General features: G+C 47.9%; 1 protein-coding gene across 2 annotated transcripts in view; it reads left to right on the top strand.

Moving 5' to 3' along the window:
- JCAD (junctional cadherin 5 associated) overlaps positions 1-7,072 on the top strand; it is a 38,325-nt gene extending 31,253 nt beyond the window's left edge. For both annotated transcript variants that reach the window (XM_059404091.1, XM_059404092.1), the window contains one exon: positions 4,410-7,072. In XM_059404091.1, the coding sequence (XP_059260074.1) occupies positions 4,410-4,444 (35 nt within the window). In that variant the 3' untranslated portion in view covers positions 4,445-7,072. The remainder of the gene's footprint in view (positions 1-4,409) is intronic.
- The last annotated feature ends 16,696 nt before the right edge of the window (positions 7,073-23,768 follow it).

The following is a 23,768-nucleotide window of genomic DNA, read 5'->3' as shown; positions in this document are numbered from 1 at the left end:
GGTTTAGTAGATAAAAGGAGCAGTTTGCACTTTCTCAACACTCCACCCTAGAAGGTTCCCCCGCCAGCTCTGTCCCAGGAGGCCCCCTAAGGTCTGAGTGCTAAAGCCCAGGACAGAGGGTTTTGGCCTTTGGGCCTCTCCCTTCCATCACCTTAACGCCTTCAGGGCTGCTCCAGGTCAAAGCACAGGGCGGGTTCCTGGTGGCAGCAGCAGGGATTCCCCCCAAACGCAGTCTCACCCTCTCAGGCGCTGCCACAAACAGGCATCTCTGTTTCTAGCATTTTCTTCAGGGGCCGGGGAATCAGCAATGATGTATTCTAGAACTAATTCTAGAACTCTAGACGAGCACAGGGACATGTCAAAAGGCCTGATTGTAAACTGCAGACAGGAAGGGGCCTTGACTCATTCATTCAGACCTTTTTTTTTTTTAATAAATTTTTTTATTTATTTGACAGAGATCACAAGTGGGCAGAGAGGCAGGCAGAGAGGGAGAGGGAAGCAGGCTCCCCGCTGAGCAGAGAGCCCGATGCGGGGCTCCATCCCAGGACCCTGAGATCATGACCTGAGCCAAAGGCAGAGGCTTTAACCCACTGAGCCACCCAGGCACCCCTCATTCAGACCTATTTACAGTAAGGGGAGACTGTGCCCTTGTGTGTGTGACCTCGCTGACCCAGGGCCCTGGGCCCCTGTCCTGAGCCAGGCCCTCTGGTCTCTCACTGTGGGGTCAGGCTCCACCCCCACCCCTTCTCTCTTTCTTACTTTGAAATCAGGATTTCAATCCTGAAAACAGGATTCCTCAGCTAGAAATGTCCAGAATTTTTGTTCCACAGAACTTGCCCATGGCACTTTTTACATTTTCCCACAAATACAGTATGATTGTAAGGAACATTAGTGAGTGCTATTCTGTTGCTTCCACAAAATACATGTTGGAAATAACCCATTGGTCGGGGCCCTCTTGGGTCATCCGACTGGACCAGTTTGGTCTTTGCCAAGAAAGACAACAGTAAGGATGTGCAACTCTTGCCCCAGTGATGGAAGAAGGTGTTACGTGGCCCATTTTTTGAGTTGTTGGGATTTATGGGGTTTCTACCTAATTCCTCTCCTGCTCCCTCCTCCCCCACCCAAAATATGCCCACGTGCTCTTAAGCGTGAGTTAAAATGAGTTTCTCTCTCGGTCCTGCCTCATCCTAAGAACTGTAAGGATTTTAAAACGAGACAAATCCTGTTACAATAATAAATGCCAGTTTGTCCAGGTTTCTGTGTCTTGTACACAGCCCACGTATTTCAGGGAGGATTTTATAACACAAAACAGCTAGTTCAGTGAGGCACTCCCTCCCGCCTCAGCTCGATCGTTTGGCACGCGAGTACAGGTAGGACAGCTATCTGAAAACATGTAGATAATGCCAGGTTTATGTTGGCCAGCCCTTAGAAACAGCTCTGCGAGACCTTTCTTTTTTTTAAACAATAGTTACTGAAAATCACTAGAATTTTTTTCCCTCTCCATTTGATGCATTTCTTAGCACATAATAAAATGACCCCAGATCTAAAGTCTCCTGGGTTGCCACACAGCTCACTCTGGCACGATTAAATAATTACATAGCAGGACCCCATGAGGTTTCATCCATGCGCCGGGGCTCAGATGAACCTCCACGGCCCCTCACATGACAGTCACCAGGCGTTCAAACTCATTCTGAGAGGAATGCAGATCATATAATCTAGATGGTCGAACTTGGACACACGTTACCTTTTTCCCTTATTGTGGCTTCGCAAGTTAATATAAAGTCTCATTGCTTTTTTGGCTGATAAACTCTTGGGTTTTGTTTTCCTCTTGGTGTATTTCATCGTTCTGCACACAGGAATCATCATCTCAGTGCCCGTTCCCACCCCCGTTCCCAGTGTCCCAGTGGACAGGAGCCCCTTCACTGCGCCCGGGTTCACGGCCCACTCCGATTCAGAGTTTGTCCTGGAACTTTAAAGATTTTTTTGTATTTATATATTTGACAGACAGAGATCACAAGTAGGCAGAGAGAGAGGAGGAAGCAGGCTCCCTGCTGAGCAGAGAGCCTGATGCGGGGCTCAATCCCAGGACCCTGAGATCATGACCTGAGCTGATGGCAGAGGCTTTAACCCACTCAGCCACCCAGGCACCCCTGTCTTGGAATTTTAAAATAAGTTTATGTCACGGATATCTGTGACGTTCCCCTGCCCAGCGTACACACATGCGCCCTTCTAGAACTTCGTGATCTGTGTGGTGTCATAGTACCCATTGTATCATAAAGTACCTTTATTGCAATTTAAAAGTGGTCCTTTTGGGGCACCTGGGTGGCTCAGTGGGTTAAAGCCTCTGCCTTCTGCTCAGGTCATGATCCCAGGGTCCTGGGATTGAGCCCCGCATCAGGCTTTCTGCTCAGCGAGGATGAGGCTACAGCAGGCTACAAGTGGAAACTACACACCAGGGTTCAAAGACTTAGTCTAAACATTTTGGGGGGATTTCTCAATTTTTATATTGGTTACCTGTTGAAATGATAATAATTTGGGTCTCTTTGGCAAAATAAGATATATTATTGAAGTTAATTTTACCTGTTCCTTTTACTTGCTTTAACACAACTTCTAGAAAAATTTAACATGAGGTTATGGGTTACGGTCCTCCCGGATCCACAGAAGGAGCCTGTTGTCCTACAGAGCTCTTCCCAGCTGCCTGGCTCCAGGCAGCGAGCTTCGGCAGCGGGGCCCTGGGGTGCAGGCCTGTTGTGGTGCCGCCCCATGCCCCATGTATGGACCTAGATGTTCTCTAGATGCTCAACCCCTTCTCTGCCTCTGGCCTCTGAAAATGCGGCCCACCCACGGCGTCCTCCGTTAGGACCGCCCACCCCATTTTCCAGGAGAAAAAGAGGTTTTTGCTCCAAGTGGGTCACCCTCGGAATCCACACCCGGGAGGCTGACGGAGCACAGAGATGCGGGCCTAGCTGTCCGAAGCCTGTGTCGTCACATGCCACGTGGCCAAGTGTCAGAGATGTGAAGGAGCAGACCAGCCTGCACCCCGCCTGCTTGTGGCTGCGCGGGCACTGGTGCAGCACACGGTGTTGGAGGCCGAGCGGGTGCGCTGTCCGCATGGCCTTCGCTGTCACGGTCGCAGAGGGATCGGAGCCCGGTCGTGACGGAGTTGAGATGGTGTGAGGAAGCACAGCAGAGTGTCTTGCTGCTGGAGAAATTGGGAAGGATCTCAATGGCTTTTGTCAGGGCCAGTGGCCCAGACGGATCAGAGCAGAGACCGTTTTGCAGTAGTGTTTGTAACTACCAAGTTCTGCCAGTCCTTCTAGATTCCGTTAGGCGTCTTCTCTTAAACAGTCAGGACACCTGTGATCTGCTCTGGTGGGAAATTCTGCCTGTAGGAGGCCCACAGGTGAGCTCGAGGCTGACCCGGGTCGCAGAGATCTGTGAGTCCAGAGGGGTTCGGATGAGGAGGCCGCAGCCCTCCGACCGCATGACCTTGTGTATGGGGTCCCGTTTTGGAAACCCCGCTCACTTGGGCCCAGTTTGGGATTTTCCAGTGTGGGCTGTGGCATGGGTCAGCGTGGTGGCCCAGGCTCCTACACCTGGGTATGTGGGAAGGCCTGGAAGAGGGTGTTACCAGTCACGAGTCCATCCTAGGCCTGTCTGCTGGCTGGTGGTGGTCGGGGATAGGCGGCTTCTCGCTGTCGGCCAGGCAGTCAGGATTTCAGGGTCCCCAAGCTTGCATTTGATTAAAAAGATGCTTTTTTTAAAAGATTTTATTTACTTATGTGGGAGAGAGAGAGAGAGAGCACAAGCAGTGGGGGGAGGGGTAGATGGAGAGCAAGAAGCAGACCCCCGGCTGAGCGGGGAACCCGATGTGGGTCTCCATCCGCAGCGACCCTGGGATCATGACCTGAGCCGAAGGCAGACAGACGCTTTACCAACTGAGCCACCCTGGCGCCCCCCCCCCCAAGGATGCATTTTTTTAAAGCAAGATTTCATTAGAGTTGTAATTTACAAAAAGAGAGAGAAAGAAAAAGAAAAAACTCCTGAGTGTCAGCCAGACGTAGCCCTGCAGGTTTACCAGTGTCGTGTGTCAAGTTCCCGATGTCCTTCTGTTCCACTGTGGACAATAGGAAAGGACTTTCAAAAATTAAGCAACTCCCATGTTTCCATCTGTGATTAGGTAATGATCACACGTGTCCTTTTAAAATAGTCTTTTAATGATAGTTTCTTAATCCTCAGTGAAATCAATGTTGTTTAAATATCTAAGCATTCACTTTACACTTGTGGATCTTTGTTCCTTCAACATACTTATTTGTGGTCTGAGGATTAAACAGAAAACACACTAATTGAATATACCACTAATATTTTTTTTGCCTTTTTTTTTTTTTTTTTTGCTTTTGCTTTTTCAGATTCCTATGACCCTAGCAGAGTGGAGAGGGTGTGAGGAGATGCCAGTGAAGTCCGAGATTGCTAGAGTTTCCTCACAGGGTGTCGTCTGGCCTGCCGGCCCGTCTCACCCCCGTGTCGGCTGGAGCCCGCTGACCTGTAGTATGCGGTCACAGCCTCTCCCACTGCCACCAAGAAACTCCTCGTCCCTCCAGAGTCACTTTGTGGAAATAAAGCAGTAGTCCGTTGAAACCATCTGTTTTCATAATATGAAGAGTTAATACCTGTATTTAGAAAGGAGCCACACAAACTCTCCGTAATGATGGACTTCGCCAAGCTGGTAAATAGTTTGGTGTTAATCTGGTTCTATGTGAAAATTCAGACGTGAATGATTTTGAAAGGACTGTGAATGTCATAAACCCCCTCTGCATCTCTACGGCCTGTCATCCCTGCTCACGCTAAGGAGTTTGGGACTTGGGCCAGCTGCCTGGCGTTCCAGCACTTTGAGTTGAGGGGAAATGGATGAGTATATACGACCCGTTTCTAATCAGTCTGGCCTTCTGCTGCTGCAAGTAACTCTATTTATAAGTAACTTGCCATTAGAGAATAAAAGCAATATCTTTTTAAGTTCCTAAAAGATTAAAACTTGTACCATAATGTACTCAGAGTATTATTTTATCTGGCGATGAAATACTTTGATCATTCGCAAACACGCCATCGTCTGCTTTGCCCTCAGTATTATCTATTTTTATGTTCTGTATGGATGTTCAGAAATTCTTTATATGAAAAATAATTGCTGGTTTAAAATAGACCATTTTAACAAAGTAACTATATTTCTTTTTACCAAAAAATGCTATTTTTCTATGATGTAAACAATTGTGAGGTGGCAGATTTTTAAGGAAGTATTATTTTATTTAAGAATCTGTGTCCCTTTGTGTGAGAGGAGCCCAGAAGGGGTTCATGTCTGTTTTAAAGCACACATCCCTTACCTCTTCACGGCCCAGCTCCTTTCCTTTTGTCTCAGAAAGAGATGTCCGTATAGACATTTTACAGGGTTAACAAAATGAACTTTTCACAAAGACGCTTTTGCAAATGTAGCTGTAAGGTGATATTTGAAAATAACTTGCTCACAACCAGCCAACACCCTTACAGCTATTTTTGCTGCCATATCCACTAGAATTACCAAAAAACAGCTTCATCTCGGAATGTCTGTGGGGCTCTCCCCTGAGACCAGACTTTCCTCCTCCCCCGCACCCCCTGCCCCGTTACCATATATTGTATTTTTGTCTAGAATGATCCTTAATTATTAGTCTCTGCATATTTTTTAGAAGCGCCAGAGACGTTATATATATGCCATTACAAAATTACTACGAGGCCTGTGTATCCAACTGTGTTTACTGTCGCCGTAGCCTGCACAAACGTGGCATTTTTATGCATTTGCCCCTTCTTTCCAAGTAAGGCGTCTTGTGAGCTCACACTTCCTCAGCGGTTTCTTGTTGCTTTCCTGCCTCTTTCCCTCGCTTTTCTTTCCTTCCGTCTTTCTCTCTCTCTCCCTATTTCTTTCTCTCTCTCTTTTTCTTTGAGAAACCACCTTATCTATTTTTAGACGTTTCAAATTCCTAAAATGTGAACTGTTGGGTGGTCCGCAGTTTGGCCCGCAAAACAACTCTGACTGGCCTGTTTTTATCTGTACCATATGACTTTATTTCATAAGAACTTCATGTCTTTGGACTGTAATAAACCACACAGAATCGAAGTCATACTGAACAGTCATTTCAAATACACTTATCTGCACTCTTGGTTCTTACTCTTACTTCCTTCCAGATTTTGGCTCTGGTGAAAAGCTGGAGTAGGCTCTTGCTTTCCCAGCACATGAGATGGGCCAAGTCTCAGCATTTGGAATGGCGGGAACCTTTTCCTAAGAAACATTTAATGGGGAAGAGGTCAGTCTGTTACAAATCACTCAAGTCATCTGTAGAATCAAACAAGGGTGGCGACCTGGAGGTCTTCGTGGGGGCGTGCCTCCCTCCTTCCGCTGCACATGGGAGAAGGTATTTGTAGACGGACCTACACACGGACACACATGCATGCACTTACACATATCTGTGAACTCTGTCCTGACTTCCTCTAGAATTTGTTGATCGCATCTAAGAAGTTCTTTTAATGAAAGTAACTAAATTTTAGCTTATTCCTTAGGAGAAAGAAAAGGATCCTGAAGAGAAAAAACAGGGTAACCTACATAGATCACAAAGCAAAATAGGATACCCTTTCAGTTTCTATCCTAAATTGTACCATCTTTCTGAAACCATTCTGAATTCAGTTGAAATTATCAATATTTATACTTTGAACCTTAATTTCTAGATTCCAGCCTGTATATACATCATGTGGTGTGTGTGTTGGGGGGGGGATAACTTTGACAATTTGACTTTTAAGCCTGCACACTCTGAGGTAAATAATAATACATTCTCTAATCCAAAATAGCTTTCCCAAGAAGTTTTGAACTTAATGCTAATTATTCTTTTATTATTACTACTTCTCATGCTTATATAATTCTCCATTATTATTTGTGGCTGGAAAAAAAAAAGTTCTCATATTTTGTGTTTGTCATTGTTTTTCTCCTACATATGCTAACTGTTGGTGTTTCCTAATTTGGGGCTCACTATAATTAAATTTCTACCTTTGGCCATTCGGACTCAATGTTACATGAGGAATTGCACATGAAATGTATTTGTACTTTTTGATTTACAAGAGAAGGGAAAACAGGTTGGTAATAGAGCTCTCTAACTGGCTTGCTTTGAAGGAAATTTTGAAATTACCAAAAAACCAAGTATCTTCATTATACCATTTTCAACCTTAGGTCCCTGCGGGCTGCAGGAAGCTGCCCGCGCAAGGGGCACCGCTCCTGCTACATCTGCAGAACGTTTGTCCGTGTCGCTTGTCACATGGAATTCTTTAAAAGTCCCTGAAAACGTATCTGCTCCCTGAGATCCTGGTTTCCTTACTAGAATCATAGGTGAAGGTCTTGATCTGAGTGCAGTTTCTAAGTCAAACCTTTTCTATGTGACTGTTGGTTGAAGTGTGGTGGTTAATGGAAGTTCTAGTGTGTGAACTCAGATGACTCTGGAGCTCGACCCTGACCACGTTTTACAGCAGCAGGATGACAGACCCCGGTGGCGGGTTGGCTTCGGGCTTCTGAGGAGGAAGGGTACAGCCGACCTGCTGCTGACATGACTACTTCCCAGCTCTCAGCAGAAAGGACTGATGGAGAATAGGATGAAGCCCCCATTTCATCTGTGACCCTCGCCACAAAGACTGTGTTTGTGTGTCTTGGCTGTTTTGCTTTGTTTGTTTTGTTTGGTGAAGTAGGACACAATTAAGTGTCAGGTTAGCAGCTCTTGGAAAGTGACCAGTACAGCCGAGCTCCCACTCTCTAAAGAGCTGGGCTCAGAGCAGCCCTCCTGGTTTCCTGAGTTCTCACGACCAGTTACCACCGTGTCCGGGCCACTTTCTACTAGATCTGTCTGTGCTCGAGGGACAGGATGAGTCTCCGGCTGCAGCCTTGCAGGCTTGGGGGATTTTCGCATTGGTTTTTACTTTCGTTTGTAACTGCAGATTCTGTACATCTGTTTGTGGAAGGAGGGTTGCTACTCAGGACAGGATTTAAGAGACAGATTCCAAGTGACCTTTAAGAGTCTGCATGGTGGGAGGTCCTGTTCCAGGAGCGTGGGCTGGCCCACTCTGGGACCCACCAAGCAAAGAAGGAGGGGTGTGGTTTAAAAAAAAAAAAAAAAAAAAGGTTAAAGAGAGAATAGGTCTCCAGCCTTCACACTTTATTTAAAAAAAAAAAAAAATCAGGGAAGGCTACAGTCCCGATTGAGGCCTCTTCAAAAGGTCAATATGGTCTAGCCAGCTGCCCATTGAAACAGTCCTTGGGTTCATCAGCAGTGCGGAGAGGCGGGCAGAGTGCCTGCAGATTCCTGGCTTTGACTTTCGAGAGCCCCTGTCGTAGTTGTGTTTATTACAGAAGACAGGGAGGTCCTTGTTCTGTGGCCTCAGCTCAGTGACTGAAACTTGAACCCAAAGGCAAGTGCAGACTGTCCAACCGTTCATCCCACTGCCTTGATGGGGGCGGGGGGTTGTTGAGGAGGAAGAACACCCCATAAGGTGATCCATCCCCTTCTCCGTGCAGAAGCCCGGCCTTGGGGGGCTGCAGGTCCGCCAGCGGGGCGAGACTTCTCCCCTTCACCCCACCCTGTGGCAAGGCCCACATATGTGACACTCACTGTCACGGAGCAAGAGAGAGACAAAAGCAAGTTCAAGTTGAGAAGCATATGGCAGAAATTAGAAATGAAAACCATATGTCCTAGCCAGGGAGAAAAACGGGAACCTACAGATTATAAAAATCAATGAGTTACTCTCCACTTGGGTCAGCTGAAATTTGAGCCCTCAAGCTCGGCCCTGTCAGGAAAGCTAAACAGAGGCATCTCGAAGAAAAAAAAACAAAACAGAACCAAAAATACCTTCCCAAGTGTGGTGACCACAAAGGCCTGGAACCCCACAGAAGCTCTGTATGTGCCCATCATTTCTTTGGGCACCACGAAGGCAGAAGGAGGCAGGTAGAGAGGATCCCAGGAAGAGACACAATGACGGGTCACACCCAGTCACCAGCTGTGGCTCGCTGCCTCCAGATCAGGCAGCACCAGAGGCCTTAAGATGAGGAGAGGTGGAGATGGGTGAGGAGAAGTCATGATGCCAGCAGAGCCCAGATGAATGTCCCTGGGGAGCTCTTCTTTCTCTGCACAATGGAAAGACTTGCTAGTTCCGGACGGTTGGCCCACTCAGTAGCATAAGTATTCCAAATAAACATTTTACATGAAAGTACCTCTGCCCATTGTCCTTGGCTGTGGGTGCAGGAGCTGCCCCATGAGCCTTCAGGGCTGGGCCCTGCGCCGGTGGCCGCTCTGATGGTTCCCCAACACAGGGATGGGCGGGCCACAGACTTCCAGTGCCTCTTGGTCTCCTGAGCTTTTCCTGGGTGTTTAAGCTCCCCTCGCATCTCCCGCAAAAGACTCACCACAGGGTGGAAAGAGACCTACAGTCAGTCTGGGGACAGGGCTTGAATTTGGGCTCCATTGTTAGCCATGTGGCCCTGCTGTGTCCCTTCCCTGGTCTCTGTTTTCCCCATCTGCCTCTCCGACTCCATGAATATAAGAACCAAACATCTAGAAAAGCCCACACTTTGGATCATCAATGGATGGAGCATGGAGTTAGACCTGTATCTTACAGGGTACGGGGGAAATGCTTGACTGCAAGCTTGCAGGTTTGCAAATCCAGGACTTAGTGCTCTTACGGGGATCCTCGTTTTTAGTATCCTAGTTCTGGAAACAGATGCAAATTCCGTACCCCATCATGCTCTCGATTTGTTTCCAGTAGCCTAGGAAACCTAGAAGCTGTTGTCTGTGAGTTTTAAAAAATGATTTGGTCCTTCTATCCAGCTTCAGCTCTTTCTCCTCCCCACTGGCTTCTGCAGACCTGTTCTCATTCGTTCTTCCGCCCCACGTGTATGGGTCTCCGTGCTCTAGGGTTCCAAGGCCCTCTTAGGAGTCTGAAATTTCAGATCCTGTTAAATGCAGGTTTTAAAGTAAGAGTTGTTCCCAGCTGGTTGGTAATTGAATCCACATAAGAAAATAAAACTGAGAAAGAAGTTCCTTGACCAGATTAATGCTATAAGATGGACCCATCCCGGGCCTGGCTCTGCATTAACTAGCCGGGACTCTGGCTGCCTCCCCTGCTCTCTCTGGAACACTTCGCAAGTGGAAAAGCGGGACTGAACTCAATTAACCGGTCTCTTCCAACTCTAAGATTATATAGTTATTTTTTGGGGCAAAGTTGGAAGTCTGTAGGGTCTCTGCCCCGCCAGAAGAGTCCAAGAGGAAACTGATGTGAAAACTACCTCTGCAGAGGCCCGCGGACCGGGTCCCTGCGGGGGTAGGGAGCCCCGCCACGATTTCGCTCACCAGGGTGGTCCGTTTCCCCTGCCAGTAACTGATCTTACTTCTCTCCCCCTTGCCGTACTTCGGAACCAGCCAAGAGACAGACAATGTTGAATTCTCCCAAGCCTATTTTTCTTATGTTAGAGCAGGGCACAGGGCATTTACGACGCTGGCTGGCCGCCCAAAACATTCATCTCCAGTGTCCGTGGGGAGCGCTTTGCGCACAATCGGCCTGCTCGGGGTCCTTTAAGTGGAGTCTTCAACGCCGATGTCGGGGACGCACCGCTCACTCGGCCTTCCTGCCTCTACCCCACACACAGATCTTCCCCCACTGGTCAGCTTGTGTCCCACCCGCTGGAAATGCTGTCGCTCACCCCAGGGCTTAGCCTTCAGGGGACAGCCGCTCCGTGGGGTACGGGGTGGGGTGGGGGAGGCATTCGCCCTCCCAGGTCCCGTGGGCCTCTGGTTTGGTTTCAGGCGGAGAGTCCAGCTCTGCTCTGAGTGAGAGGACGTTCCAGGTCACACGGAGACTCCATTCGCTTCTCCTTCTGGCAACTTCCCTCCAGCCTGCGCTCCCGCTGCCTTCTCTGAGGCTGTTTTTAACCTCACCTAACCCCACCCGTGTTTCCCCACAGATGACCGCAGGGTCAGCGTGTCGAGAAATGAACTCTGGTGTGCATTTACCTAGAGTTTCTTTGGAGTATTTAAAATAAAATGCTCAACACGGGGATGAGTGCTGAATCGTGGTGGACTCATTGTTGGGTCCCTGTGGTGCGACAGGTATGTGGTATGCACGAATTTAATGCAGGTCACCTTTCGAAAGACACACAGGTACAGAGAAGAGGAGATACAGGCAGCATGTGGCTAGCAGCACAGCAGGGTTCCAACCTGAAGTCCACGCTGTGCAGCTTAGCCCGCTGCCTCCCAGGAGGATGAGACAATGATCCTCCAGCGAGGAAACCCAGAGGTAACAGCTTACAGTCCCAAATGGATTGGTTAAGATCAGATTCAGCGGCTTAACATCAGAAAGTTAGAAACAGCGGTGGCCTACATGAGATGAAAGCTGATTTCTCTCCCATTTCAAAGGGGTCCAGAGGCAGATGGTCCAGGGCTAGCCTGTCGGTAATGAGGGAAGCTGGAAGAAAGGCAGGCAAGGGACAAGCCCCACCCCGCCTTATGCCCTGAAAGGAAACCACCCTTGGTGCGCCTGGGTGGCTCAGTGGGTTAAAGCCTCTGCCTTGGGCTCAGGTCATGATCTCAGGGTCCTGGGATTGAGCCCCACATGGGGCCCTCTGCTCAGCAGGGAGCCTGCTCCCCACCACCTCTGCCTGCCTGTCTGCCTACTTGTGATCTCGTCAGTCAAATAAATAAATAAATAAAATATAATTTTTAAATAATAAATAAATGAATGAATGAATGAATGAATGAATGAATGGAAACGACCCTTAAAAGCATCTTATATCACCTTGGAAGGAGCACTCCACCTTTTTCTTTCCCACGTGATGGGTAGATGACAAAAACCTGATTGGGTGACGGGCTCCGGAGGGTAAATCGGATTAAAACAGCCCGCCGTGGCACCTGGGTGGCTCAGTGGGTTAAGCCTCTGCCTTTGGCTCAGGTCGTGATCTCAGGGTCCTGGGATCGAGCCCAGCATCTGGCTCTCTGCTCAGCAGGGAGCCTGCTTCCTCCTCTCTCTCTCTCTGCCTACTTGTGATCTCTGTCTGTCAAATAAATAAATAAAATCTTAAAAAAAAAAAACAAAACAAAAACAGGGGCGCCTGGGTGGCTCAGTGGGTTAAAGCCTCTGCCTTCGGCTCAGGTCATGGTTCCGGGGTCCTGGGATCGAGCCCCACATCAGGCTCTCTCCTCGGCAGGGAACCTGCCTCCTTCTCTCTCTCTCTCTCTGCCTACCTGTGATCTCTATCTGTCAAAAAAAAAAAAAAAAAATCTTTAAAAAACAAACAAAAAACAAAAAACAAAAAACAAAAAAAAAACAGCCTGCCAACAAGCCCATCAAAACCCCTAGACTTAAAATCTCCATGACAACCCTCTTGGGCCCCCTCCCTCTCCAGGAGCTTTGTACAATCGCTCAATAAACTTTGCTTTGCTGCCCAACACCCTTTGTCTGATCTACGTCTTCATTCCTGAGATTTGGGTAGAAATCTTGTGAGAATTGCCTAAGTTCTCTGGAGATTGGGACTGAGATATCTCAAGATTCGGACTGAGATCTCACGAGATTTCCCTGACATCTCACAATATTTGGGTAAAAGTCTCATGAGAATTGACCTTTGTGAGGGGGAGAAATGGAGGAGTGTAGGTTGTCCAGGAGGCTGGGGAGGAGCTCACTGTGCTCCCCATGGAACACAAGCCCCTGTGAGCCTTCTCTGGCATCCCCGGGGTCCGGGGCGGGTGCTGCTCACCTTGTGGCCCATCCTGGGCTCTGAAACCTGATCCAGTGAATCACTTGCGACTTGAACTGGGGAATTCATGAAGAAAACAGAATCGACCCTAGAGGGTGCCTGCATCCTTTGCACTTGGACAGCTCCAGGGAGCAAAGGAACCCATCATCCGTGAGGCCTGTCAGGATCCCGGAGGGTGTGGGCTTTGCTTCGTGGGAAGAGGTTGTGTCTTCATCCTTGGCTGAACCAGAGCCGTATTGTCCGGTTATGGAGACCCCGACCTTTACGTGACCACATCATCATGATTGTTATTTTAAGAAAGCCATCTAGACATTGACTTGGAGATACAGATATCTAAAGGAAAAACACAAGGTCAGATATATCTATGAGGACTGAACTTGTGGCGCCTCTCATTAGTATGGGCAACGTGGGGCCGCCCGGATGAGAAGGAACCCGGAGTTCTATGTGGATAGAAGAGTGCTGTGCCCACCGAGGGCTTTATTTTCTCCTTTTCCGTACTTCTCTGAAGGGAAAATGGAGTGGTGCCTGGAGCTTGGTTTCTGATTCGAAGGAATGGGAGACAAGGGATGTGAAAGAGCCGTGTTCATGCTGACGTGGTGCTCCGTGCCCAGTGAGCGAGGGTTCGAAGCCTGGACTTGGAAGCTTGGTGTTCAGGGAGGATGTGGTCTGAGTTTCCCACACACGGAGTCACCGGCCCGTCTGCCTAAACAGACCTGTTCCTGCCTTTTGAAGGGCAGCTTGAAGGTGGCTGGAAACCCTCGGGCACTGGAGGAATGCTCTGGAAGGGACACCTGGGTGCCAGTGTGGACAAGCCCAAGGGATTCCAGAGCTGGTGATGAACGTTTCCGAGGCTGGAGATGGCTTCTCTGTGAGCAGCTTTGTGCCAGGGGCCTGGCAGGGGAGTCAGCTAAGAGCTGGGAAGTTGTGAGCTGTGGCCGTGGCCTTTGCTCTGGATGCACAGGCCAGCTTGCTTCAGGGACGGGGCCCTGCTCCCCAGCCAGCCCTCCTGCTGCAGATGTGATAGGAAACTGGCTTCCTGTTGGGTTCTCCAGCCTCGTCTCGGCAGCTTGGTGGGAAGCAGCTCACAGGCAGCGTTCTGGATTCTTGCCCAGGGTGCCCCTCGCTTCCTCGGACGAGGCACCGCAGGTGTCCTCTCCTGGCGTCTGTGAATACAGCCCGCAGAAGCACTTCTTCCAGAGCCACACCCCTGAGAAATCCTCCCCTTTCCTGTGCCCTGCAGAAGAGGCCAGTTTTCATTTGGAACTGAAATCTCAACTCCTGCCATGAGGTTCCAAGGCCACATGGCACAGTAGTCTCCTCGGAGCTCTCCTTCCACGCGGGGACTCCCGTATGAGACTGAGACGGAGCCTGGGTGGCGGCTGCTGCGGCGGCAGGTTCCTTTCTGAAACCTGGGCGGCAAAGCCTGGCTTGAGATGATGTCCCAGGAAAGAGGACAGGTGCACATTCTGCCCCAGCACAGGAGGACGCCGGGCATCTGTCGCAGGTGGCTGGTGCAAGAACAGATGTCTGTTCCCCAGGACCTTGGCCAGAGGGAGGTTTGGATGCTGGGATGCTTCTCTGCTCAGCTTTCACAGGTGAGGACAGCCGGCAAGGGGAGGACGGGGATGTGCTCCCCTGGAATGGAGGAAGGTGTCCGGTTTCAGGTTTCATGTGCAAGTGGATTCCTCTTATGGTTCATTTTCCTGATGGTCTTCATGGTGCCATAGGGAGACCCATTGTCTGGGGTTCCTGGCTGTGCAAGAGCTCTGGTCACCCTTTCCCCCAGGGCACTGGACTAGGAAATCAGAGGGAGGGAGTCAGTGGTGAAACCAGCCGAGTAGGGCTCCGTTTCCCCCTTGCCGAGATGGTCTGGTGACTGTGATAACTGCTTTGGAAATAGAAAGCAGGAGACAGGGCTGGGGTGCTGAAGGGGAGGTGGCAGTGGTGTTTGCTAGTCACAGAGGGGCCAGATGAGACTTCACTAAGAAGGTGATGCTTGAGTCAAGTTCAAAAGAACGTGAGGGATATCACACCTAGAGCCTTCTAAATGGAAGAGAAAGCATATGTAAAGGCCCTGGGGCAGGAGTATACCAGGTATGTCCAGGAGCAGCAAGAAAACCTGTGACCACAGGAGACAGCTTAGGACATGACCTCAGGGAGGTGACAATAGGGTAACAGAAAGCCATTGCAGGGCTGTGACCCCATGGGACCCTGTTTCTCTGGGCCATCCTGGCTACACTGTTGAGAACAGAGGACACAGGTTTGAGGATGGGCAAGGGAGGTCATTGATGAAGCTTTTCCGGGAACTCAGGCAAGAGATGAGCTCCAGTGTGGATCAGACATGGAGCCTTGGAAGGAGGGGTTGGTGCTATTCCAGTACCTACTGGAGATGGAGCTCACAGGATTTGGGTTTGATGTTGTGAGTGGGAGACAGGAGGAACTGAGGTAACTCCCAGCTCTTGTGGGTTGTCCCGAGTGAGGCAAAAGGAGGTTTCTGGGGGAAGGAAGTAGTCTGTGTTCCACCTGCTGAGACGGTGCCTCTCACAGTGAACCTGCTGATGTTTGTGTCCGGGAGAACTCTGAACTTCTCCCCTCAGCAACTTTCACATACAAGTCTCCCCCACCTTTCTCAGAGTTCATGGTAAGACACTTGGCTTTTTGGAAAGATCTATGTTATTACACAGCCTTGGTAGCAAGAATAAACCTGAAGAGGATTTCCCTCTTATGAAAAAAGTCAAAAAGTGGGCATCGCATTCAGCATCTGTTTTGCGGGGAACCACCACAGAGGCAGCGTGCACCCCAACCGGCTCCTTCCAGGGCCCTGGCTCTCCACGTCCAGCCACCAGCACTTTCCGTTGGGTGTGTGAGCATCTGCTGTGCTTTCTCTCCATTCCCTCTGGGCTTCCGTGAGGAAGTTGTGTCCTGAGGCCCAAGAAGAGCCAAAGAGAAGAACTTTTGGTGTCTGAGCGTGCTCACTCATTTTTCTGTAGAAATGAATGGTCGTACCCTTTTCAGTTCACACCATTTCTGCTGTGAAAGGTGTCCTAGGAACACTGTACTTTCAAGTAGCGGGAGAGCCTGGACCCCATCCTGCAGGGTTAGCTTTCGTCTCCATGCTGCACAGAACATTCCATGACGTGCGGATTGTATCACTCAAACGTGGCACCTTGGACCACCTTCTCCCCTTCCCCACCACCATCCCAGAATCGGCCACCACCCATCTGTTCTCAATACTTTTTTGATTCCATGTGGGATGTCCATGAGAGCCTCGGGTGTGTATCTTGCTGTGTCTGAGTGACTTAGCATAATGCTCCCAAGGCCGATGTTTCCATGTCTGGTTATTGTGAATACTGCTGCCATGAACATGGGAGGCATCTCTCTTTTGGAGGGAGTGTTTCTGTGTTCTCTAAAGAAGTACTCAGTAGAGCAGCTACTGGGTCATGTGGAGGTTGTATTCATTTTTTTCCCAGAACCTCCATAGCATTTCTGGCAGTGGCTGTGCCCATTCCCATTCCCACCAACAGTGCACAGGGTCCTCTTGTCTACACACCCTTGACTACACCGGGTGTCTGTCTCTGGGATGACTGCCATTCCCACTGTTGTGAGGCGACAGCTGATTGTGGTTTTGACTTCTGTTTCCCTGACAACGATTCATTATGTTGAACAACTTCCTTGAGGTCTGTTGCCCACCTGGATGCCATCTTTGGAAAGTGTCTCTTCACATATTCTCCCCCGTTTTTCTTCAGTTTGTGTTTGGATTTGAAGGACTGTTTCGTGTACTTTGGATATTAGCCTCTTCTCACACATAGGATTTGCAGATTTTTTTTTTTTCTCATTGGGGAGGTTGTCTTTTAAAGGTTGGACAGCTGCTTTGGTCATGCAGAAACTTCAGCTTGATGTCTTTCCACTTGCTTATTTCTGCTTTTGTTGCCTTTGCTTTTGGCGTCTGATGGAAGACACTCTTCCCCAAAACCAGTATCGAGAAATTTACTACCTGTGTTTTCTTCTTGGAGGTTTAGGGACTCAGTTCATACGTTCAAGTCATTCATCCATTCATGAATTGCGTGTGCGGTGTAAGATGTGACCCCGTCACGTTCTTCTGCATTTAGTGTCCAGTTTTCCCAGGACCATTCCCTGAAGAGACAGACCTTTCCCCATTGTGAGTTTTCTGCTGCTGTGTCATAAGTTAAGACTATACATGTGGGGGTTCGTTTCTGAGCTTGATTTCTTTCTTTCTTCCTCCCTTTCTCTTTCTTTCTTTTCTTTCTTTCTCTCTTCCTTTCTTTCTTGTCTTACAGTTTATTTGTTGGGAAAATAGTTTTTCTGTCGGAATATATGCAGTGTGGGCTTCTTTGGCAACGTCTTCATACTCTTTGTTAGGACTTTTCTCTGACATCTCTGTTTTTGTAAATTAAGTAGCTGGATCTATAGCTTTCAACAGGTTGAGCATTTGGGCAGAACTACGTAAGCAGTATTCTGTTCTTCCATCAGATACCAGATTGTGTCTCAAGTCTTCTTTTGTGATGTTCTCAGTTGTGATGATGGATACCTACATTTCCTTTTCCGTGGTAGGTTCATTAAGTGAATTTAATTTCTCTTAAAAGTGTGGATTCTAAGTCATCCGTATTTTAAAATATGTATTTATATAAAACAGCATGTTTAAAAAATGCACTTATTGGAAACAAACTTTGGAGCAGGACATCCATATTATTAATTCCCATTCAGAGTTAACAATTCTATCAGAGCTGAGTTTAAATATACTTTTAATATACTAATGAATAAACTTTGCCCAAAGTACTGTGATTACCAGTTTCCGAGCTGTCTTTCATGTTCCATTGACATGTGTGTTTGTTTTTATGCCAGTCCCATACTGTTTTGAAGATAACAGCTTTGTAATCTAGCTTGAAATTGGAGTGTGGTGACTCCAGCTCGCTTAATTGCTGGCTTGCCTGTTTTCTTTCTTTCTTATCAGTGATATTATTTATTTATTTTTACTTATTTTACATTTGTATTCTAAATGTTTTTTATTTTTGTGATATTCATTGTAATAGACCATCTTTCTTTTTTTTTTTTTAGTTTTTCACATTTTTTTTTCAAATAAGAAGTAGACTTATAATCTAATAGAAAAATTTTTAATTTAAATTCAGTTAGCCAAGGTATAGTTTTTGATGTAATGGTCAATGATTCATTAGTTGCATATAACACCCAGGGCTCATCACGACATGTCCCCTCCTTAATACCCATCACCCAGTTACCCTACCCTTCAACCTACCTCTCCTCCAGTTTGTTTCCTATGATTAAGAGTCTCTCTGGGGCACCTGGGTGGCTCAGTGGGTTAAGCCGCTGCCTTCGGCTCAGGTCATGATCTCAGGGTCCTGGGATCGAGTCCCGCATCGGGCTCTCTGCTCGGCAGGGAGCCTGCTTCCTCCTCTCTCTCTGCCTGCCTCTCTGCTTACTTGTGATTTCTCTCTGTCAAATAAATAAATAAAATCTTAAAAAAAAAAAAAGAGTCTCTCATGGTTTGTCTCCCTTTCTGATTTCTTCCCATTCAGTTTTCCCTCCCTTCCCCAGTGGTCTTCCACACTATTTCTTGTGTTCCACAGATGAGTGAAACCATATGATCATTGTCTTTCTCTGCTTGACTTATTTCATTTAGCATAATCCCCTCCAGTTCCATCCATGTCAACGCAAATCGTGGGTATTCGACCCTTCTAATGGCTAAGGAATATTCTATGGTATGTATGTGCCACATCTTCTTTATCCATTCGTCTGTTGAAGGACATCTCAGCTCCTTCAACAGTTTGGCTCTTGTGGCCATTGCTGCTATGACTATTGGGGTGCATGTGCCCCTTCTTTTCACTGTTTCTGTATCTTTGGGGGTAAATACCCATTAGTGCAATTGCTGGTCATAGGTAGCTCTATTTTTAACATATTTGAGGAATCTCCACATTGTTTTCCAGAGTGGCTGCACCGGCTTACATTCCCACCAGCAGTATAAGAGGGTTCCCCTTTCTCTGCATCCTTGCCAACACCTTGTTGTTTCCTGTCTTGTGAAGTTTAGTCATTCTAACTGCTGGAAGGTGGGATCTCATTGTGGTTTTGAATTCCCTGATGACAAGTGATGTGAAGCGTTTTATCATGGTCTGTCGGCCATTTGTGTGTCTTCTTTGGAGAGTGTCTCTTCCTGTCTTCTGCCCATCTCTTGAGTGGATTCCTTGTTTCTTGGGTGTTGAGTCTGAGAAGTTCTTTATAGATCTTGGATACCAGACCTTTATCTATAATGCCATCTGCAAATATCTTCTCCCATTCTGTAGGGGTGCATTTTAGCTTTGTTCATTGTTTCCTTTGCTGTGCAGAAGCTTTTTATCTGGATGAAGTCCTGGTAGTTCATTTTTGCTTTTGTTTCCCTGGTCTTTAGAGTCACATCTTGTAAGAAGTTGCAGTGCCCAAGGTCGAAGAGGTTGGTGTCTGTGTTCTCTTCCAAGATTTTGATGTAAGACAGGAATCAATTATCTTTCTTTCCTGATTGTATTTGAGCCCTCTCTCTTTCTTGGTGAGTCTAGCTAAAAGTCTGTCAGTTTTATCTTTCCAAAAAGGCAGCTCATATTTTCATTGATCTTTTGTCTTTTTAGTCTCCATTGGATTTCTACATTCCATTTTGTTATTTCCTTATATCTACTGATTTGGGGCTTTGCTCGTTTCCCCCCACCCCCCCTTCTTTCCCATGTAAAATTAGTTTGGTTGTTGGAGAGCTTTCAGGCGGATTCATGAGGACCTGAATTTCTATGAACTTCCCCCTTAGACCTACTTTTCCTGCATCCCATAACTTTTCATAGGTTTTCTTTTTCATTTGTCTCAAGGTACTTTTAAAATTTCTTTTGATTTCTTCTTTAACCATTGATTGTTTACTAGCATGTTCTTAAATTTCCACATATTTTTGAGTGTCCCATTTTCTTCTTGTGACTGATTTCTACTTTCATACTCTTGTGATTGGACAAGATTTGAACCAGAGCATGAAGAGAGCATTCAGTTTAAAGCTTAGTTTCCTGAGGTGTTTTCTGAGGGCAGACTACGACATTCATGGGGACAGAGGAAGGTTTTGTGAGACTGGTGGGGGTGGTCAACCCGTGTTAGATTACTGACTACTACCAGGCAGGCTGTATACCTCCATTCACACTGTAGCCCGGATGGACTTGTACTTCCTTAGAAACATTTTGTAGGAGGTGCAGGGTAGCCTTCTCTAACAGAAAGGTGCCATGTGGGTTCAAGTGATTCCAATCAGGCTTGATGATGCAAAGTATAGTTTCATGGCAAACATGACAAAAAACCTTTAAATGACAGAAAGTATTTAGTTCAATGTATTCTGTACTATGGCAGTGACAGGGAAAGTGAACGATCGAGTTGGAAAAGGGAATGGGCATTCCAAGAAGTAGGCTAGAGTCGTCAGGTGGTAGGGGGTGTCTGGTGGAGGAAAGGACCAGGAGACTTGTCACGGGTTCCAACGTCAGGGTGTGCGCTCTAGAATATGGAACCTGAATAGATTCCAAAGTAATAGCCTTTTCCCAGGCTCCTGGGCCTTCATCTGCTCGCCAACTCTGAGATTTTTGAAAGCGTCTTCTATTTTTAACAGGTTGAAAGAATTAGCTTTGTTTTTAAAAAAATTCAACAAAGTCACACTTTCCATAATCTCCAAAATGATCTGTAAACACTGAACAAGGCTTGACGGGATGAAGGAAGAATAGGCTTTGTAGTGGGGTTTGCGCCAATGTTTACTCACTGTTGCCCCCGTGTGGCCACTCTCCAGATAGCACGTGGCCCAATGTGTTCCAACTTCCCAGATTCAAGGGAGAATAATACAGAAGAAGGTGGACCCTGAATTCTTTAGCTCCTACAAACCATCGTCTAATTTATGAGCAATTTTCTAAATAGAGTATATCTTAACTAGCTATTAGGGTTAGGGTCAGGGTCAAGTTGCATACATTAACTAGGGACAGCCTTTTGTATGTCTATCTTACCTACCTATTTTTTTAAAATAACATGGGAAAGGATAGAGTCACCAAAGCACTGAGTACATTTCCTGTCCCGGGAAATAGGCAACTAAACATAAGAATTGTTTCATCTTAGCTAAGGACCAGGAGCTGGTCCTGCAGGTCCTTGGCAGGCAGCATCTGTAGCCAGCTGGCCATCCCCCCCCCCACCCCCACCCCCTAGCACCCACACCCAGCCCAGCACATCCTCTGTTCTGCTCAGGGACAGCAAACAGATGGACCAGACACAGGTGTGACTCCCTCCTGTCAGGCACGGCTCGCTTCCGACAGACAGAGAAGTGGGCCAGCTCACAGGCATATAACGTGTTCCTTTGGTTCCTTGCTATCTGCCTCCCCTTTCTGTCAGCCTGGTCCTGAACCTTTAGCTCCTGGGAGAATGTAGGTTTGCAGATTTCTGTCACCTTTCAAGTGTAGATCTGTGTTACCTTTGTTCCCTGTGCTTAGGTCGGAGAGGAAGGCAGGAAAAGTCATCCTACTCTGAAAGAAAAGAAAGAAATATCAAGTGTGCTTTCCCCCCTGGCACCTCAGGCTTGAAAAGCAATGGCCAGCTACGTCCTTGATGTTCTACACAAGCAGCTTTAGGGACTCACAGATGCGTGTGACATGAAACCGTGCTGAAAGAAATCTCATTACCAAACTTTTGCCTTACAGAAAACAGTTTAGGGACACCGCCCCTTGCCCACCCTGTCATTTCTAGTCTGGCCAATTCCCGGTCACACTGACATATGTAGCCACACAAGGGCACAGCTGTGACACCCTCCTGGATAATTCTCAGACCTGTGCCCCTGGTCTGGCCAACCCTGCACACCCCCAGTCCTCTGGAGCATTCCCTGTAGTAACACCGCTGTGATCATCCTCCTGGAGCATTCCAGGGTGCCCTGCCCCCAGGTTTGGCCAAACCTGCACACCCCCAGTCCTCCTGAGTATTCCATGCCTTGGCACTTGTCACACGAGACTGTCCTTTGTTGTCTCTCGGTCTGTCCTTTCTGCTTGGAGTAGATCTCTCTCCCAGATGCCTGGCTGAATGACAGGCAGATGAATGGTTTCGGGATCTTTTGTCCTGGAACAGCAGGCATCCTTCAAAATCCTGATGGGCAGGGGGAGTCTCTGTCCCCCTGTGTGCCACGAGCCTTGGTGGAACCTAGTGTCCAGGACAAGGGATTTGGGAGTCCACCCAGATGAAGTTTGTTCTTGAAGGTGGCTTCCTTCTGAGATCATTCTGGAACCACATTGTGTGGCCAGCCATTCCTGTGGGACAGAAAGCATGCTACTCTATTGTATTCTCCTCACACACTGTGGCTAACAAAGAGGAAACACGCGCTCACACTCACAAGTTCACACTTACCCCCCCCCCCCGCCCCGTTTCTGAGCATCACTACCATGTACATGACAGTGAATTCCCGCTGGGCTGCAGACCGGTAGACGCGCCATTCCAGGCGTCAGTAGAGGAGGATGGAGATGGAGTTCTGGCTAAAAGGATGGAAGTCCTTGCCTCTGGGGGTGAAGAAATTAGATTTTACCCAGAGGCGCTATGGTCTACTCAAAGAAGGGACATGATCCTAGGATCTGTGAGACCAGGGATAGGCACAGACTTTTTCTGGGATGTCTTCTGTGAAGATTTTCTGTTAGGTGCTGCAGTCCATGTGGTGTCTCTGACAATGACCCCGCTCCTGCATTGTGGCTTGACAGCAGCCAGACCATCTAGAACTCATGTTCCAGCCACATTTGATTGAGAGAAGACAGGGGGAGGTCCACTTGGCCCATGGGTGGTAGCTGCTCACACCCCAGATCTGCAACTTGATGAATGATGGTGGAGATGACTCTTCTTTTCCAGGGGCAGAGTGGAAACACACTGGGATCTATCCTGCCTGACCCCGGCCCCTCCACTTGAAAGGATAAAAAGCTGATTGTGAGATTGGCCAACAATTAAGGCCTCAGGAATTCCCCCACATTTCTCTGTAGGCCTTGAGCTTCCTACAAGATGTCTGTGGTTGAATTCCATGTGGGTATTGTTTGGCTGAGTAAGTCTCCATTGCCTGGTGGGTATATCTTGCAGGTTCTATACCACAGATGGTCGTCTTGTTCAGGCCAAGACCATGAGTGCATTTAGGGTTCTCCTGAGCTAGCGGAGGATCTAGCATGTGTGGGCTTCAAGACAAGTCCAATTCAGCCCTCACCAATGTTATGGAGCACCTGGCTTCCTGGGCCCTCTGTGGCACCGGCACAGGACTGACCTAGGCCACTTCTGCAGTTGTGATGGAAAATCCCCTGGCCTGGGTGGACCACCCCATCCTTGGCTCTGCTGGCTGAGACCCAAGGTTCCTCCCACCTCATTGGCTGGGACCAGGTCACGTGCCCATGGATGAGCCAATCCCTGGAGCCATGGAGTTTGGCACAGTTTGTTAGGACCTCTGTTGTAATGACTTTTCTAATGGCCATGGGGGCAAGATCTTCTGGGATGCATTTGTTAATAAAACAAATATTAATTTCTGATAGTAACTGGGTCCAAGGTGCTGACTTAGCACCTAGCACCTCAGTCCCAGCACCTCGGTACTCCTGTACTACTCTGCAGAGACAATGGCTGAGAATGAGCAGAGTGGATAGAAACTGGTCCAGAGTAAACAAGGGAAGGGTGTGTGTATAGGGAGTTGGGGATAATAGTTCTGGCCAAGTACCTCCAATTTACCTATGTTCAAAGAGGTGCGGGGAATCCATGGTGTTTCAACGTCCATAATTTTGCAGATGAAGAAAATGCCTTTGCATATAGTCTGGCAAGACTTATTCCAAGTCTTCTCCAGTTGGTACGGAAGTCGCAGAGAGGAGTGCCCTCCATCTGCTAAGATAGGTGTGAGAGGCTGAATGCTCTCAAAAAGGTGTCTGTCTTTTGCAGGGCTCACTGTGAGCCTGCGCACAGGACTGAC

The sequence above is a fragment of the Mustela nigripes genome, chromosome 6, assembly GCF_022355385.1.
Source record: "Mustela nigripes isolate SB6536 chromosome 6, MUSNIG.SB6536, whole genome shotgun sequence".
Taxonomy (NCBI): domain Eukaryota; kingdom Metazoa; phylum Chordata; class Mammalia; order Carnivora; family Mustelidae; genus Mustela; species Mustela nigripes.
The sequence above is the reverse complement of the archived record's forward strand: the minus strand, read 5'-3'. Positions and strand labels throughout refer to the sequence as shown.